We start from the raw sequence: 19,498 nt of genomic DNA on the forward strand, positions 1-19,498 counted from the left end.
GTGGGAAGCCAAGATGTCCTGAAGATGAGACATCTGGGCTCTGCCCAGGCCATGAGCAGAGCTGCCTCCTGCGCCACCAGATGACTCCTGGTTCCCCCCTGAAGATTGACATAGGCCACCACCGTGGCATTCTCCAAGAGGATCTGGAGAGACTTGCCCGCCAGACTTGCCCATCAACAGACTTGCCCGCTAGCAATGCCAGATGGATGGCTCTGGTCTCCAGAACATTGATTGACCAAGTCGCCTCCTCTGGAGACCAGCTGCACTGAACTGAGCGACCGAGACACTGAACTCCCCAACTGAGGAGACTGGTGTCCGTGAGAAGCACTGTCCACTGGGGCTGAACCAGACTCACTCCCTGCACCAGGAGGGAAGACTGCAGACACCAACGGAGACTGCGATGAACCACCCCTGAAGAATGGGAGAGTCCAAAGTGTGCACCTGGGGTGATCACCACTGAAGTAGAGCATAATGAAGTGGACGCAAGTGAGCTCGAGTCCAGCTCACCACATCCAGAGAAGCTGCCATCGACCCTAGGACCTTGAGAAAATCCTGCGCCCAAGGACACCGGGAAACCATCAGCAGACGAATCTGTGACTGCAACTTGCTTACTCGGGCCACTGGGAGGAAGACCCTTCCCAAGGTGGTTTTGAAGAGAACCCCAAGGTACTCCAGGTGCTGAGGCGGAGCCAACCAGCCCTTGGACAAGTTGACTACCCATCCCAGCGACTTCAGGAACTCCACCAACCAAGCTGTAACCCGGGAGCTCTCCTGAAAAGTCTTTGCTCGGATCAAACAGTTGTTCAAATAGGAGTGAACCAGAATACCCACCTGGCACAAAGCTACCACCAAGAGCACCATAATCTTGGTGAACCACGACCACCATAATCTTGGTGAACATCTGCGGAGCCATGGCCAGACCAAAAGGAAGTGCACAAAATTGATAGTGCCGTCCCAAGATCACAAAGCGAAGTAACCGCCGATGGAAGGCCCAAATCAAGAGAAGCCAGGAATTCCCCCACCAGAATGACAGACCTCAGGGTCCCCACGCGAAAAAACGGAACTCGAGCCCTGTTGACCCCCACCCTTCAGATCCAGGATGGGCCAAAAAGTTCTCTCTGTCTTGGGCACCACGAAGTAAATGGAATACCTGCCGGTGCAACACTCCTGAGGGAGCACTGGAACTACCGCTTTGAAATCTATCAATCTTTGAAGCGTCTGGTGAAAAAAACGCTTCTTCCATGCCGCATGACAAGGAGAAGTAAGAAAATGATCTGGCAATAAGTGGGCAAACTCCAGAGCATAACCATCCTGAATCACCTCCTGGATCCACTGATCCATTGTGATTGCTGTCCCCATCTGGTAAAAATCTCGCAACTGGGCACCCACCAGAACCAGGGGAGGTGACGGCAAGGAGTCATTGAGTGGGACCGGCAGCAGGGGATGGGCCCCACAAAAAGATTGCATGCGTTGAATGAAACAGCACCAGGATGCTCTGTAGGCTGGAAAAGAAATGGCCCCTTGACCAGGGCAGTATCTGTGGAAATCACACAAAATGCCCCCGAGCAACCCCACCTCATGCAGGCAGGCACATTCCTCAGGAAGATGAGGCACCTTAGAGTCTGTTAAGGTCTGAACCAACTTGTCCAAATACTCACCAAACAAGAAAGACCCCCAAAAGGGAAATTTTGTCAGCTGAGCCTTCAAGGCCGCAGCCGCCGACCAAGCGTGCCATCAGAGAGATAAGAAGTATCCATCTCAATCTTAGTACCTTCTACTCCTCCAAGGACCCGGCATCAGATTAAAGGTCAAGGACATGCTCAGCCCACCGAAAACAAACCCACTTGGACCGCAAAGGCAGAGACAGCAAAATTCTGTTGAAGGAGGGATTCCAATTTATGCTCCTTAAAGTCCCTCAAAGCAGAGTCGCCCTCAACAGGCACTACATGCTGCTTCACAATGGCCGAAACCACCGCGTCCACCACCAGCAACTACAAGATATCCCTATCCCCCTCTGGGATGGGATACAGGCGGGCCATAGAACACGCAAAACGAATGGGTGTCTCAGGCACTGTCCACTGCGCAAGCACAATATCCTGATGCATAGGAAAAGAGCGGGATGCTAAGCAGAACCCCCGAAGCAAGGCGTCTACCAGAAGTGGGGGCTCCTTCTCGTCTTCCACAAAATGCAAAACCGAGGAGACCTGAAGAAGCTGCTCCTGGAGCTCTTCCCACTGAAAGATGTGCACCACTGACACATCCTTGCCAACTGGCAGAACTGAAAAACCTCCACCAGCGGCATCTGTCCCCTCAAGAGGATCCTGGAGGTCTCCCAAAAGGTCCAGGTACTCATCAAAAGAAAACTGCTCCCCAGAGAAAAAAATTATCATCCCAAGAGACCCTTGGCTGCTTGGACGAGAGAGAGGGAGACAGGGACAAAACTGGTGCTGAGGGAGGGTAGGGATCTCCCCCTTGAGACCCCCAGGGCAGAAGCAGGACCCCCGGCCACTTGAAGATCAGCCTTGCACAAGGCTAAAATTAGGAAAAATCCCCTGGCGGCCCAATGGGACTCACTGCCAAAGCAGAGGTCCCAGTAGAAACCTTCTCCTGTTTCTCCATTACAGGGGGAAGGTCGCATGAGGCTGCAGAGAAAATGGAGGTGCTTCCCGCCAAAATCAGAGCAAAGCCAACCGAAACAAAATGCTCCCGAGGCCTATAGCAGCTGAGAGGCCTGAACTGTCCCAGCAGCTGAGAGGAAGTCTCCAGCAGCTTCGGCGACAAGGGAAACCTTATTTTCCTGACCGTCGGCAGCTCAATGAATCCCTGTGTGGATGGTGAGGGAAGCCCCGGTGTCCTCTCCTTCAACTGCTGGTGTGCGAGGCACTCGTGAAGGGGATCCTTGGACGCCGGCACCCAAAGCTGATGAGGATTTCCCTTCGCAGCGGCCAGCACACCATGAGCACTGGCCGTCCAAATTGACCTTGCTTTTGGAGCACCATGAGCACTTTTTCCCCTTAAATGTGCTTATTGCACAATACGCAACCTAGTAAGGGAAAAAGTGCCAGTTAGTAATAAAACAGCTATACAATACACTGAAGGCTCCCTTCAGACCAGCACTGCCTCAGGATTTTTTTTTCCTGTCAGAACAGATTCCAATGGCTCTCTAAGCCATATGCCTTGCCGGTATCGGTGGCAAGGCTTACAACTGAGGCACCTCTAGAAAAAATATGGGGAGGTGGAGGAAGGGGGGGAGGGACTCAACTTGAGTGTGACACCCCCGAGATCTGGTGGACCCTCAAGCTCTGTCCAGCACCAGAAAAGGACAAGATGGCCACTATGCAAATTCCAACAGGCCTACACTAACTCAGGGAAGCCAGTAATATCTTACCACCTGAAACTGAGAGAAGACTGGTCAGATTAAGGGGAAGCACAACTACTTGTATTGCAACCAAAGGTTTTTGTCTCAGTCTCCATCTGCTGGTCATAATGAGGTATTACCCATCAGTGAGGCTGTACCAGTCTGGAAAGGTGATAAAGAATTTGAGATCTTCTATTTTGTGCTTTTTTGTATCCCAATGTGTAACTAATGGAGCTGTTTATATTCCTCTCTTAATATCGCTGCAATGTTCTATAATCCTGATTATGACCATGTGTTTGGTTTTGCCAACGTACAGAAAGGAACATAAACAGGTAATAATGTATATCATGCATGATGTGTTACAGTTGGATGAGTGTTTGAGCATGTGTTCATATTTTGAAGTGACATCTTGGCATCTGTATGTACCATGTTCTATGGATGATGTTACCCATCTATGAGAATATTATACCTGCTTGTCCTCAGAGAAACTGTCTAACATACTATGCAGAAAGGGAAAAAGGAATAATGAGGTCATCCCATCTGAAAAGAACTTACAAGAGAGAAAAATAAACTACAGCAACTACAGCACTACTATAAATCAGAAGATGACTGTTAAAATCCCTGTGTGATAATACCAAAACTGGAATTGCTGCATATGCATAGTCAGATGATAGAAATTTCTCAAAATTATAAAAAATTTGTTACTCATTCCACTGCATCAGGCTATGTTGGATAATTTCATGAGAGGACTTTTGTATCTGCTTGTCCTCAAATAAATTAGCACATACACCTTTATAAATTTTACAGTGTTTTCATTTGTTCATAGTCTTTGAATGTGTGATATTTGATGTAATGTAATGTAATGTAATTTATTTCTTATATACCGCTACATCCGTTAGGTTCTAAGCGGTTTGAAGAAAGTATACATTAAGATTATAAATGAGAAGTAAGAAGGTACTTAAAAAATTCCCTTACTGTCCCGAAGGCTCACAATCTAAGTAAAGTACCTGGAAATTAATAAAGAAGAGAAAATAAAGATGGTTGAAAAAAGAAAAATTCTATGTGAACTTATAGGATGGAAATTAAACTGACAGTGAAGAACTGTATGAAAAATACATATGGAATGCAGTTAGAGAGGGTAGGTTACAATCTATTTATGGTATTTGTTTAATTGGAAGGTGTTAAGGTGGGTAATTTGGGGGAAGGTTATCTGAAGGTAGGTGAATCTTCTGGAGGTAAAAGAGGAGGGGTTAAGATATTTGGATGAATTTTTTGAAAAGCAGGGTTTTGATTTCTTTTCTGAATGTTTTGAAGTTGTCTGATATTGTCATAAGATTGGAGATGGAATGGTTGATTTTTGCTGCTTGTGTTGCCAGAAGGTTGTCAAACATTTTCTTGCGTTGTGTGCCTTTGAGTGGGGGAAAGGGGAAAGGGTTCGAGGTTCTTCTGTGTCTTGAGGTGGAGATTTGGTTTAAGCGGTTGTTTAGATAGGAGGGGGAAGAGCCGTGTAATGCTTTGAATATCAGGCAGTGGAATTTGAATTGGATTCGTGCTTGTATGGGTAGCCAGTGAGAGTCTAAGAAGGCAGTTGTTATGTGATCATATTTTTTGAGTGAGTAGATCAATCTGAGGGCGGTGTTTTGTATGGTCTGGAGTTGTTTTATCATAGAGGCTGGACAAGGAAGATATAGGGAGTTGCAATAATCCAGCAGACCTAAGACTAGGGATTGGACGATTAGTTTAAATTGTGCTTGGTCAAAGAATTTTCTGATTTTACGGAGATTTCTCATGGTTAGAAAAGCTTTCTGGGTTGTTTTGTTGATCTGGGGCTGCATTGTGCAACATCTGTCTATCGTAACTCCTAGGAGTTTTAGTTCGGGTTGTATTGGGTATTTGGTATTTTTGATTTTCAGTTCAGTGATGATAGGAGTTTGGGCTTTTTCGAGTAAAAGGAATTTTGTTTTTTCAGAATTTAGTTTTAGTTTGTGATCCATCATCCATTTTTCTACTGTGTCTAAGGTTGTTTCTAGCTTTGTTGTGGTGGTGGTCTCTGATGGGTCGAAGGGGAGGATTATGGTGATGTCATCAGCATAGCTGAAAGATGTGACATCTAGGGTATCTAAAGTGGCTCCTAGGGAGGAGATAAAGAGGTTGAAGAGCGTAGGTGAGAGAGGTGATCCTTGTGGAACTCCGCAGGGATTTGTCCATGGTTCTGATTTGATATCATTGTATTTTACCCTGTAGGTTCTAGATTTGAGGAACCCCTGAAACCATTTGTAGACCTTGCCTGAGATTCCTATGGCGTCGAGAATTTGTAGTAATAAGGTGTGGTCAACTAGGTCAAATGCTGCGGAGAGGTCTAATTGTATTAATATCATTTTTTTTCCTTTACTGATGTGTTGTCGGGCTATATCTAGTAATGTGACAAGTAGTGTTTCTGTACTATGGTTAGTTCGGAATCCTGATTGTGAGGGGTGGAGTAGGTTATGTTTTTCCAGATATTCGGTGAGGTATTGTGCCACTAGGCCTTCTATTATTTTAACGTACAATGGTATTGAAGCGATAGGTCTGTAGTTGGAGGGGCTATCTATTGGGCCTTTGTGATCCTTTATGATTGGAGTGATTAAGATCTCTCCTAGGTCCTGTGGGAATTGGCCTTCTGTCAATGTGGTTTGAATCCATAGCATGAAGTTGGTTTTGAATGTGGTGGAGGCGTTTGATACTATGTAGGTGGGGCAATTATTTAGGTCACTGGAAGCATGGCTGTATTTATTGTAGAGTCGGTTCATATCCGACCAGACTAGAATTGGGAAATCGGACCAGCTTCTGTCTGCTACGATGGCTTCGCTAGTTGATGGGTTTGTTGTTATCTTTTCTAGATGGGTGTGTGTGTTGATGAATGTAGATCTGATATTGGTGATCTTGTTTTTGAAATGGTCTGCTAGGTGGATGGCTGTTGGTGGGTGGATACCTTGGGTGGAGAGGTAAGGTTTGGTATCTGTGAGGTTCTTTACTAGATTAAATAGCTTTTTTGTGTCTGGGGTTTTTTTGCCTATCATTTTGGAGTAGTAGGCTTTTCGTTTTTCCTTGAGTTTGATTTTGTATTGATTAATTTGGTATCTCCATGATCTGCTGTATATAACTGATACATAATGTTTAAAATTAAGAATCTGATTTATACACGTATGACATCTTTAACTACTTAAACTAATATAATGTACCATGCAAAATTGGCAATGCACACAGGAGTAAGCATCATATCAGACCCTAAAAGGTCCCAGACCATCAAGTTTATAAAAGTGCTTACCACCATATGATGTTGTTCCCCAGCCAGTTATAAAGCACCTTGACAAATCCATTACTTCCATAGAGCTATTTGGCAAGCAGATAGGATGGATATAGTCATTGAATTTTACAGGTTTTGCCAATTGAAGTAATGTTATATCATTATCCATTGTTTCTTCTTTGAAATTTCTATTAATAAAAATATTTTTAATCAGTCGTACTTCAGTCACTTGACTTTGATATAACATGTTATGAAGTCCAAACACAGCCCTCCAGTTTTCAGGATCTCTGAAAGAGATTAAAAGCAAAATATGTGAAAGGAACATGACTAATGGTATTCCACAAGAATTAGTGTTATCAAAAGCCTGCCTCATTGACTTTATAAAAAGTACAGTGGTGCTAGAACAGGAGCGGGGAACAGGGCCAAAGGATCATGGCTTTCCCACTTTTTTTTTTTTTAATTGCAATTTATCATAATTCACAATAATACTCTTGCTCAAGAAATACAGAAAGAAAATCAAAAGAAAAAAGGGCAAATTGTCAGTTAAATATAATATACTGTCTTCCTTAGACCACAATGATATGGCTCTCCCATCTTTAACAGACAGAAGTCAAGGTCTTCTACATTACTTTACCAGTTCCTATAATTTAAAGACTTTGGCCTCCTTTTATCAAGCTGCATAACAATTTTTTATTGCAGACTACTAGGTAAAATCTCCAACACTCATAGAATTCCTATGAGTGTCGGAGCTTTTACTGCAGCAGTCTGCAAGTAAAAGAAAAACCCTTAAGCAGCTTGATAAAAGGGAGGTTAGTTCTTTCTTTGGACCTAATTTATGTAATAATGCAGGGGAGACTGCAGAAGTACCTGATCTTTGTCCTACTAATAGCAGCAGTAGCAGGCATTTGGAATGTAAACCATGATAGCATGTGCACATAGACCTCAACATTACCTTCCAAACAAGACAGGAGAAGGCAGAGAACATGAACACTGGCTCCCTCAGTTGCTCCTATCCTTGCTAACTGCTGCTAATGCCACTGGTATCAATAGTACACTGGTAGCTTCTCCCAACCCTTCAATATAAATTTATTTATTTATATCACTTGATAATACACCTCATCAAAATGTTAAATACCATAGTCATTCTTCCCCTACCCTCTATTCCACAAATAATTCTTGCAGCAATATGAGGTCTGTTCAAACATTCCATGACAGTTTGACTTGTGCACCAACAGGAAGTTCTTTTGAAACACACTAGATGGCATTAAGTAGCTTTAAACCTCACAAGTAACCTTTTTTCCCATTTGTTGATATCTATTTTCATCTCTGAGCTACAGCAGTTTTTGTGAAAGTGTGTTTTTGTGTTCAGCTATATTTCAACATATGCAAGCTCAATGAGCAGCATCACAGTGTGAAGTTCTGTTTTAAACTAGGAAGACCGCTACAGAAACTTATGAAATGTTGAAAGTGGCTTATGGGGAACATGTTATGTTTTTAATGTGTTAAAATTCACAAATTTTGCACAAAAACACAATGACAGTTCTTCCCCAGACACATTGCTATCCTGACTTGGCTCCTGCTGACTTCTTGTTTCCTAAACTTACCAGATTTTTCGCTCCATAGGACGCACTTTTTCCCCCAAAAAAAGTGGGTGGAAAAAAGGGTGCGTCCTATGGAGCGAATACAACCCTCCCCCCCCCCCTTGGCTGTTACCTTATTTCGACCGCTGCCGCTGCTCCTGCCCGCATAAGAAGAGGAAAGGCCAGACAGGTACAGCGATTGCACGCTGACGGCCCAGAAGCCTTATCCCCAACGTCAATTCTGACCTTCAGTCCGACGTCAGAATTGATGGGGGTAAGACTTCTGGGCCGGCGGCGTGCAATCGCTGCACCCGCCTTGCCTTTCCAGCAATTTGCTCCGTGCTAGCTCCCTTGACCGCTGCTGAGCTTCGTTGATGTATCCTCACAGCAGCAGCAGCGGGAGGTAATTGATTTCAGCGGGCGGGCTTGGGGGGAGCAGAAGAGGACAAAGGCTGGAAGGCAGTGAGGGAAACATAGAAGGGAGGGAGGAAGGGATACTGGTAATTGTTGGGCCTGATTGTGGGGAGGGGAAGAGGACAAAGGCTGGAAGACAGTGAGGGGAACATAGTTAGGGAGGAAGGAAGGAAGGGACAATTGTTGGGCCTGAGGAAGGAAAGAGAGAAATCAACAGACAAGAAGGGGGGAGGAGGAAGAGGACAAAGGCTGGAAGGCAGTAAGAGGAACATAGGAGGAAGGAAGGAAGGAAGGAAGGGACAATTGTTGGGCCTGAGGAAGGAAAGAAAGAAATCAACAGACAAGAGGGGGGGGGGAAGGAAGAGGACAAAGGCTGGAAGGCAGTAAGGGGATCATAGGAGGAAGGAAGGAAGGGACAATTGTTGGGCCTGATGAAGGAAAGAAAGAAATCACCAGACAACCAAAGGTAGGAGAAATGATTTTATTTTCAATTTAGTGATTAAAATGTCAGTTTTGAGAATTTATATCTGCTGTCTATATTTTGCACTATATTTGTCTATTTTTCTATAGTTGTTACTGAGGTGACATTGCATATTTTAAAAAGTCATCTGCCTTGACATCTATGAACTGTCCCTGCCTACCACTAGACCACCAGAGGGGGGACAGGGTACAAAACCTGACAGGGAGGGGGGACGGAGTGCAGAGCCTGGCAAAGAATGTGGGGTTGAGTGCAGAGCCTGGCAGGGAGAACTTGGTTCAGAATGGTTTTTTTTCTTATTTTCCTCCTCTAAATTTAGGATGCGTCTTATGGTCAGGTGCATCTTATGGAGCGAAAAATACGGTAAATCCACACTGAAAGGAAAGTGAATTGACACCATTGAAAACATAAAGCATAATTCGACGCAGCAACTTTTGGCAATTTCTGAAAACTGTTTCTAGAAGTGGAAACGATTTTGAGAAAAATATACACTTAGGGAAGGGATAGAGTTACCAGATGTCCGGATTTCCCCAGACATGTCCTCTTTTTAAGGACTCTGTCGGGAGTCTGGGCGGCTTTTAGATTTTAGAACTTTTGTCTGGGGAAACCGGGCATCTAATAACCCTATACTCATGTACCTATCTGGAGTCCTCTTCTACCCCCACCCCTGCACACCTTTCCAGAGTCCTCCTCCCTCTCCCGCCCCTTGTGCACCTATCCAGAGTTGTCCTCCCTCCCCTCCACCTGCAGGATCCTGTGCTTGTTCTCCTGGTGATGAAAGAGGAAAGAGAACATTCTCTTTCTGAGAGGAGAAGAGTAGAAGACATCTTTGGGTAAGTATGCATTATTTTGCTCTGAGCTTTGATAGGTTTGAGGAGAAAAGCTCAGTTGTAGGTTCCCTTCTATAGACAGTTTAGATCTTAAAAAGAACAAACTTTACTTAGCTAGTCTCCATAGAATAATAGCCTTTTATAGTTCTACAGTTTTGTAAGCTTGAACCAGCTGCCAGAGATAGTTTCTGGCAGGCAGAGCAGTGTCTGGCTTACTCTCCATTCCCTCCTGCCCTCCCCTAGCTCATTTCTATACTTATAGTCAGCACAGTTACTTACCGTAACAGCAGGCAGCTATTCTCATAAGTGGGTGATGTCATCCAACGGAGCCCCGATGCGGATGCCTCACAAGCAGACTTGCTTGAAGAAACTCGAAGTTTCGAGTCGTCCGCACCGCGCATGCACGAGTGCCTTCCCGCCAAGCGCAGGGCACGTCTCCTCAGTTCAGATAGCTAGCAGAAAAGCCAACCAGGGGAGGTGGGTGGGATGTGAGAATATCTGCCTGCTGTCCCTGGATAACAACTGTTATGGTAAGTAACTGCTTTATCCCAGGACAAGCAGGCAGGTATTCTCACAAGTGGGTGACCGCCAAGCTAGTGGGATGGTGTGGGAGAGTTGGCAACTTAGGAGAATAAATTTTGCAATACTGTTTGGCCAAACTGTCCATCCCATCTGGAGAAAGTATCCAGACAATAATGAGAAGTGAAGGTATGAACCGAGGACCAAGTGTAGATCTGAGGAAAGCCACAGAAGCTGCCATTGCTCTGACCTTATGGGCTGTGACTTTACTGTGAAGAGGTAATCCAGCCTGGGCATAGCAGAATGAGATACAAGCTGCCATCCAATTGGAGATGGTACGCTTAGAGATAGGACGTCCCAACTTGTTCGGATCAAAGGAGACAAAAAGTTGAGGAGCAGTTCTGTGTGGCAGTTTTATTTGGTGCATTCCAAATAAAAAGCCAAAGCACGTTTATAGTCCAGAGTATGAAGAGCTGATTCTCCAGGATGAGAATGAGGCTTTGGAAAAAACACTGGAAGAACAATGGATTGGTTGAGATGAAATTCCGAGACTACTTTAGGAAGGAATTTCGGATGAGTGCGAAAACCACCTTGTCATGATGGAACACTGTAAAAGGTGGATCCGCAACCAACACTTGAAGCTCACTGATTCGTCTAACAAAAGTGAGGCCAATGAGAAACACCACTTTCCTAGTGAGATACTTCAGATGAGCCTTGTCAATTGGTTCAAATGGAGGTTTCATGAGCTGAGAAAGAACAATATTGAGGTCCCAAACCACATGCGTTGGATTGAGAGGAGGATTGACAATGAAAAGTTCTTTTAATGAATCTGGAAACCACAGGATGAGCAGAGAGTGGTTTCCCTTCAAGAGGCTGATGGAAAGCCGCAATTGCACTAAGATGGACTCGTATCGATGTAGACTTGAGGCCAGAATGAGAAATGTGCAAAAGATAGTCCAAAACTGAAGATAAGAAGGAATGTTGAGGCTCCTGATGATGAGAAAAACACCAAGTAGAAAATCTAGTCCATTTTTGGTGATTGCATTGTCTTGTAGTAGGCTTCCGTGAAGCTTCCAAAACATCCCTCACAGATTGAGAAAACTGTAGAGGAGCTATGTTGAGAGGAACCAAGCTGTCAGGTGGAGAGATTGCAGGTTGGGATGAAGCAGAGATCCCTGAAGTGGAGTAAGCAGAGAGGGAAAAACTGGTAGAAGGTATGGCTCCCTGCTGCTTAGTTGAAGGAGAAGGGAATACCAGGGTTGTCTGGGCCCCGAGGAACAATCAGAATCATGGTGGCATGGTCGGTCTTCAGCTTGACCAGCGTCTTTTGGATGAAAGGAAATGGAGGAAACACATATAGAAAGAGATTCGTCCAGTCCAGAAGGAAAGCATCTGCCTCAAGGCGATGAGAAGTGTAGATCCTGGAGCAGAACTGAGGCAGCTTGAAGTTGTGGGGGGCTGCAAAGAGATCTATCTGAGGCGTTCCCCACTGAGAGAAGATGTGATGAAGGGGCTTGGAATGGAGAGTCCATTCGTGCGGCTGTAGAAGATGACTCAAGTTGTCTGCTAAGGCATTGTCCGCCCCCTTTGAGGAAGGTGTTGTGGCGAATTGCCCAATCCCATACTTTTAGAGCTTCCTGACAGAGGGAGGCAGATCCCGTGCCTCCCTATTTGTTGACATAATACATGGCGACCTGATTGTCTGTTCGAATGAGGACTACACGGTCGTGAAGGAGATGTTGAAAAGCAGAGAGCGCATTGAAAATCACCCTGAGTTCCAGGAGATTGATGTGACACTGACGATCCGTACTGGTCCAATAGCCTTGGGTACGGAAACTATCTAGATGAGCCCCCCAAGCATAAGTTGAAGAATCTGTCATGAGAACCTTCTGATGGGCGGGGCATGCGAAAAAGTAAGCCTCTGGATAGATTGGAAGAGAGTATCCACCAGCGAAGAGACTGTAACAGAGCAGGAGTGACCTGGATGTGTCGAGTCAGAGGGTCGGAAACCTGCGTCCATTGAGATGCCAGGGTCCACTGAGAAATTCTGAGGTGAAGTCTGGCAAAAGGAGTCACGTGTACTGTAGAAGCCATGTGACCCAGAAGTACCATCATGTGCCTCGCCGAGATGGACGGGCGAGAGGAGACCGAATGACAAAGATGGAGAAGAGCCTCCAGACTTTGTTGAGGAAGGAACGCTCTGAGTTGGACAGTATCCAGAACAGCTCCGATGAATGGAAGAGTCTGAAAAGGTTGAAGATGAGATTTTGGAAAGTTGATTTTGAATCCCAGACTCTGCAGGAACCAAATAGTCTGCTGGGTCACTAGGACGACTCCTTGAGACGTGGAATCCTTGATGAGCCAGTCGTCCAGGTAGGGAAACACCTGAAGACCATGGTTCCTGAGCGCAGCTGCCACCACTACCAGGCACTTGGTGAAGACTCTGGGTGACGAGGCCAGGCTGAAAGGGAGCACTCTGTATTGATAATGAAGATTTCCCACCCAAAATCTGAGGTATTGACGGGAGGCCGGATGGATGGGAATGTGCGTGTAGACCTCCCTGAGATCTAGAGAGCATAACCAGTTGTTCTGCTCGAGGAGGGGATACAGAGATGCTAGGGTCAACATGCAAAATTTTTCTCTGACAAGAAATTTGTTGAGCACCCTGAGATCCAAAATAGGACGCAGATCGCCCGTCTTATTCGGAACAAGGAAGTACCGGGAGTAAAATCCCTTGTTCTGCTGAGCCAAAGGAACTGGCTTGATAGCTCGGAGCTGAAGTAAAGCTTGAGCTTTCTGAAGAAGGGCGATCTGGGTAGAGTTGTAAGGATACTCTCTTGGAGGATGTTCCGGAGGAACTTGATGGAACTGAAGAGAGTATCCTTCCCTGACGATGGAAAAGACCGAGAGGTCGGAGGTAACAGTCGTCCATCGGTGGTAAAAATGATGGAGACGACCTCCGATAGGGGGAAAAACAGGAAATGGCAGAACGACTGAGGTTATGCTTTCTACTAGACAGTCAAAAAGGCTGAGGAGTCTTGGGTACAGCAGGTGGCTGAGCCTTCTGCTGCTTCTGAGGTGAATGGATGCAAAAGACTTCTCATGGTCCGACAGCTTCTTGGTGGCTGCCTCAATAGACTCGTCAAAGAGGTCATTGCCAGTGCAAGGAACATTAGCCAGCCGGTCCTGCAGGTTAGGATCCATGTCGATGGTACGGAGCCACGCCAGACGCCGCATGGCCACCGAGCAAACAGTAGCTCGAGCAGACAGCTCAAAAGCATCATAGGAGGACTGAAGAAGCTGCAGCCGAAGTTGGGACAAGGATGCAAGGACTTCTTGGTATTCAAAATGCGCACGAGAATCCAGATAAGGCATGAACTTTTGAAGGATGGAGAGAAAGAACTCAAAGTAGGTGATGAAATGAAAATTATAGTTGAGGACTCTGGGAGGTCATCATAGAGTTTTGGTAGATGTGACGACCAAATCTGTCCATCGTTTTGCCTTCCCTGCCCGGAGGAACAGTGGCATATACCTGAGAAGGATGAGAACGTTTCAAAGAAGATTCAACCAGAAGGGATTGGTGAGACAATTGAGCATTGTCAAACCCCTTGTGATGTACAGTCCTGTATCTGGAATCCAATTTGCCTGGAACAGCTGGAATGGAATAAGGAGTTTCCAGACAGCAGACAAAGGTTTGATCCAAAAGCTTGTGAAGAGGAAGCTTGAGGGATTCAGCAGGAGGTTGAGGAAGATGTATGGTCTCGAGATACTCCTTGGAAAACTTAGATCCAGTGTCAAGTTGAATATCCAAATCAGCTGCCATCTGACGCAGAAAAGATGAAAAAGACAGCTGGTCTGCCAAAGCCTGGCCTCGAGAGGGACTCGAGGATGTCGAGGCAGCTTGCTCCAACGAAGAAGGAGATCTGGATGGAGAAAAAGAACCCACCGGGTCTTCGAGATCCAGAAGCGGAAGGGTCGAAGCAGTCGGTGGGGAATATTGAAGAAAAGGCTGCTTCCGATGAGGCGAGGCATGCCTGGATGAATGCTTCGAAGAATGCCTCGATCTATGATGCGAGCTGTGCCTCGAAGCAGGCCTCGACAATCGAGGAGAGTGTGTCCCCGCCGAAGCCCCCAGAGAATGGATAGGGCTGGAGGCTGTGGATTGAAGCAGAGGCAGTTGAGTGGAAGAACCTCGAGGCACTCGCAAAGACTCTGCTCCTTGCATCGAGTGTACGGGTTCCAACGGAGGCATGGGCAAAGACTCTGCTCCTTGCGATGCATGCCGAGATGCCAGACCAGACACTCGCAGAGACTCTACTCCCTGCAGAGAGTGTGCATACGACTGAGGCACAGGAGGCGGCTCGACCTCGCGGGAGACCTCCGCATGGCCAGGCTGGATTTGTGAGAGAAGCTTCGGCCCCATGGTAGTAAAGAGCTGAATGAATTGCTTCTCCAATAAGGTCTGTAACGAAGCCGGCAAGGATGGATCCGCGTCTCCAACGGAATCACCTGCACGGGCTTCGTGCTCCCTTGAGGCAGTGTGAGAGTGCTTGGACTTAGAAGCCTTGGGCACTTTAAGCACACCGGGGGAATGGGCTGCTGAGCTATCTGACCTGAAGAGACAGAGGAAGGCACTGCAGCAGGCGTCGAAGATATAGCCGATGAGGCTCGGAGCAGAAGCTGTGGAAGCCTGGAGAGCATCAGATGATGTCGAGGGTGAAGCACCCTTCGAGGACAAAAGCTCCATCGAAGACTCCATGCTGAAAAGCTGCTCCCACAGGATGCAACGACGCTTGAAAGCATGAGACTTAAGTGTTGAGCAAGGCCGGCATAATTTCGGGAGATGTTGAGGCCCGAGACACCGAAGACAGCGTCGATGAGGGTCCGTCAGGGAAATCGCGCGCTGGCACTTGGAACACTTTTTTAAGCCAGTTGCAGGCCGGGACATAGGCTGAAAAAGCGCCGCCGCAAGATCGAAGCCGCGGGGCTGCGGCCACGTGGCCTGCCTGGTCAAACGATCGGAAGAAATTTTTTTTTTTTTTTTTTTTAAACAAGAAAACAACGAATAAAAACAGCGATTCTGAGTAAAAATAACACAAAACCGCGGACAAAAGAAGGCACAAGTGAAAACACTTCACGCAGAGAGTCGAAGACGGACTTCTCGGCTCTGTGGAAAAGTAAGAACTGAGGAGATGTTGGGCGGGAAGGCACTCACGCATGCGCGGTGCGAGCAACTTGAAACTTCGAGTTTCTTCAAGCAAGTCTGCTTGTGATGCGTCCGCATCGGGGCTCCGTTGGATGACGTCACTCACTTGTGAGAATACCTGCCTGCTTGTCCTGGGATAATGTCAATTATTCTAATTAGGACAACAGGAGAATTTTTTACATTTCATTACCTGCTAAGAATCAAACAGTTAATAAGCACACAATATAGCCCTAAGACTATCTAACAAACAAACACTAAATAAAACATATAGTGTAATAAAATCCTAAGGCCCTCTATACTAGTCTAATATATTCCTAGTAGCTTAATAAGGTTAATTAATTAATCAGCTATCCAGTCTTTTGCATTGAGTGTCACATGTATGATTTTCTCCCATTTGGTAAGAAGTTATATGTGTGTGCTCGCTGCAAAGAGCTCCTAGCTCTCAGAGAATGAGTTCATTCCCTTGAGGCTAGAGTAGCAGACTTGGAGGAGCTGAGGGAGACAATGAAGTACATAGAGGAGACCTACAGAGATGGTTGAAGAGCACTGTTCTTCAACCACCGGTCCGTGGACCGGTGCCAATCCACAGAAATTTTCTGCCGGTCCATCTGGCTCAAGACGGTGTTCTTCAACCGCTGGTGCGATCAACGCGGCGTCTTCAGGCTGGCTCCCTGAGTGCTGCAGTGCACAAAGCGGTGGGAAAAGGCTCCTACATGCGTCCTGTGCCTGAACCAGAAGCCTTCTCTCTTATGTCGCAACGTCGGAGGAAAAGCTTCCAGATGAGGTATGCAAGGAGCCGCTGCCCACAGCTTTGTGCACTGCAGCACTCAGGGAACCAGCCCGAAGACGCGCGTTGATCGCACTGTGGACCAGCCCGAAGATAACACCGGGGGACAGGCCAGAAGGCAAGGCACAGCATGGAAGGATAGAGACAATAACAGTAGGGGGAATGCTTTTATTTTTTATTTAGTGATTGATTTACATCTGCTCTCTGTTCAGGAAGAAATGCATTTGTTTCTTTTCCTCTGGGATTGTACTACATGCAGAGTCTTGCATCTTGGGGTTTGTTTGTGAATATTAGTACTTTTAGTTTTTGGTCCTGCATTTGCATGGGGTTATCTGTTTTCTGGTAGGAATGAATGTTGAAAAAGCATGCAGTGTACTTTGTGTACTTTATTTTTGTGGTTAACCATTATGTGTTGTTAATACGATTATATTGTATGTGTGTATATATGAAAAATGAATGGAAAAAATGGTGTTACAATTAGTACTATTATGGAGGTGGGGTCTGGGGCGGAGATTGGATGGAGATGAGCATGATTTAGCCCAATGTTCTTCAACTGCCGGTCCACAAAATAATTATTTTATTTCTGCTGGTCCAGAAGTGTCAAAAGATTGAAGAACACTGTTGTAGAGAAGTCCCACCTCCAGTCTTGTAGCCCCTGTGCTGCCTTGGAGGAGAGAGGTCTCCTAGAAGGAGATAATCACCCTGGTGAAGTAGGAAATAATCCTGTAGATAGGACCTGCCCACCAGGGGATGCAATATCCTCTCACACCAAGGATGTGTCTCCAGGGGCTTCTGCCCAAGAGGGAAAAGTTAGGACAGCTGTTGTAGTTAGTGATTCAATCATTATGCATTTAGATAGCTAGGTGGCTGGTGGGCGTGAGGATCACCTGGTCACTTGCCTGCCTGGTGTGAAGGTGGCAGACCTCACGCATCACATAGATAGGATTTTAAATAGTGCAGGAGAGGAGCCAGTTGTTTTGGTACATGTAGGTACCAATGACATACAAAAATGTGGGAGGGAGGTTTTGGAAGCCAAATTTAGGCTCTTAAGTAAAAAGCTGAAATCCAGATCCTTCAGGGTAGCATTTTGAGAAATGTTCCCAGTTCCATGTGCAGGACCCAAGAGGCAGGTAGAGTTCAAGATGATGATGTATGGATGAGAGATTTCGATTTGTTAGGAACTGGGTAACTTTCTGGGAAAGGGGAAGCTTGTTCCGAAAGGATGGACTCTACCTTAACCGGGATGGAACCAAGCTGCCTATGCAAACGTTTAAAAAGGAGATAGTGCAGCTTTTAAACAGAGATGTTGGGGAAAGCCGACAGTTGCCCGGGAGCAGATGGTTCGGTGTGAGGTATCCTTGGAGGATACTATTGAAACAGGATATTTACTATTGAAACATAATATTTAGGGAGTCCCAGTAGAGAAGTTCCAATAATGGTGAAAGAAAGCCAGGAGGGTTTAAGAGGAAGGCAGCATAAAAGACTCAAAATTTCCCTGTCTTCTCAGCAGCCTGTAGTTGCAAGGGAAAAAAAAACCAATTTGAAGTGTTTGTATACAAATGCTAGAAGCCTGAAAAATAAAATAGAAAAGTTAGTATATAACACTGAATGATGAGATAGATAGGCATCTCAGAGACCTGGTGGAAGGACAATCAATGGGATACTGTGTTACCTGGGCACAAATTATATCGCAAGGATAGAGTAGATCAAATTGGAGGGGGCTTGCGCTATATGTTAAAGAGGGAATTGAATCAAATAAAATAAACATTCTGCATGACATATTGTGGAATCCTTTGGATAGAAATTCCATGTGTGAAGGGAAGGAATATGAAGGTAGGCTTATGCTACCGACCCATGGGACAAGATGAGCAGACAGATGAAAAAATGTTTTCAGAGATTAGGAAAGCTGGAGAATTGGTCAACAGTATAATAATGGGTGATTTCAAGTACCCTAACATTGACTGGTTAAATGTTACGCCAGGGAGTGCTAGGGAGGCAAAATTCCTAGATGTCATAAATGACTGCTTCTTGAAGCAACTGGTCCGGGAACCGACAAGACGGGGAGCTATTTTAAATTTGGTCCTTAGTGGAATGCAAGGGGTACAGGGGTTAATTGTGTTGGGTCCGCTGCAAGATTGATAACTGGGGTTTCAAGAATGACTCATATAACTCCAGAGTTGAAACAATTGCATTGGTTACCTACACAGTAGAGTACATTTTAAGATTCTTTTAATCATACATCAAATTCTATATCACATTTCTCCAATGGTATGAAACTGAGTTTGGAGGGTAAGATGTTAATCTCTCATGTTAAGATCGGGGCAATAATACTGTGTGTGGCTGGCACCAAGTTCTGGAATGCGCTGCCTGGTATTTTGCGATTCTGTGATGGGAGAATGAATTTTAAGAAAATGTTGAAAGCGCAATTATTTGTCAATGCCTTCCTGTGAGGATATATGGCTGGAAGATGTAGATCGAAGTCCCATAGACTCTGTGGTCTGGATTGAGGTATCTTGAAGCACTCCTAAAGACTCGGTTCCTTATATGGAGTGTGAATATTCCAGACGAGACTCGCAAGGACTGGACTCCTTGCATAGAGTGTGTAGATTCAGCTCAAGGCACAGGCAAGGCTCGACCTCTTGTGAGACTGCTGAGTGCCCAGGCTGGACTGCAGGAAGCAGAGTCAAGGCAGGACTATATTTGGTCAGTAACTGAACAAATTCCCACTCTAAAATGGTCTGGATGGTAGCCTGCAATTGTGGATCCGAGTCTGAAACTGGACCACTTGCTGAGGCTAGAGGCTAAAAGCTCTGAGGACGAAGAGGAAGAATGCTTCGACTTGGAGGAATGATTCGACTTGGAGGAATGATGTTTGGGAAGCTTGAGGACCACCGCTGGAACTGTCTGCTGAGGTATCTGACCTAAGGGAAGCTCAGGAGAAAACTTGGCAGATTTACTCGAGGTCGAGGACGTTCCAAATGAGGAAAGTCTAATGAGAGTCGAGATTGAAGTCGTGGAAGCAGGAGGACATCTCGTAGCA

General features: G+C 45.7%; 1 protein-coding gene across 1 annotated transcript in view; it reads right to left on the minus strand.

Moving 5' to 3' along the window:
- Positions 1 to 6,804: 6,804 nt before the first annotated feature.
- TMPRSS12 (transmembrane serine protease 12) overlaps positions 6,805 to 19,498 on the minus strand; it is a 176,212-nt gene continuing 163,518 nt past the window's right edge. The window contains exon 5 of the mRNA XM_033935877.1: positions 6,805 to 6,931. Within this exon, the coding sequence (XP_033791768.1) occupies positions 6,923 to 6,931 (9 nt within the window). The 3' untranslated portion in view covers positions 6,805 to 6,922. The remainder of the gene's footprint in view (positions 6,932 to 19,498) is intronic.

Source organism: Geotrypetes seraphini, chromosome 3 (assembly GCF_902459505.1).
Source record: "Geotrypetes seraphini chromosome 3, aGeoSer1.1, whole genome shotgun sequence".
Taxonomy (NCBI): Eukaryota; Metazoa; Chordata; class Amphibia; order Gymnophiona; family Dermophiidae; genus Geotrypetes; species Geotrypetes seraphini.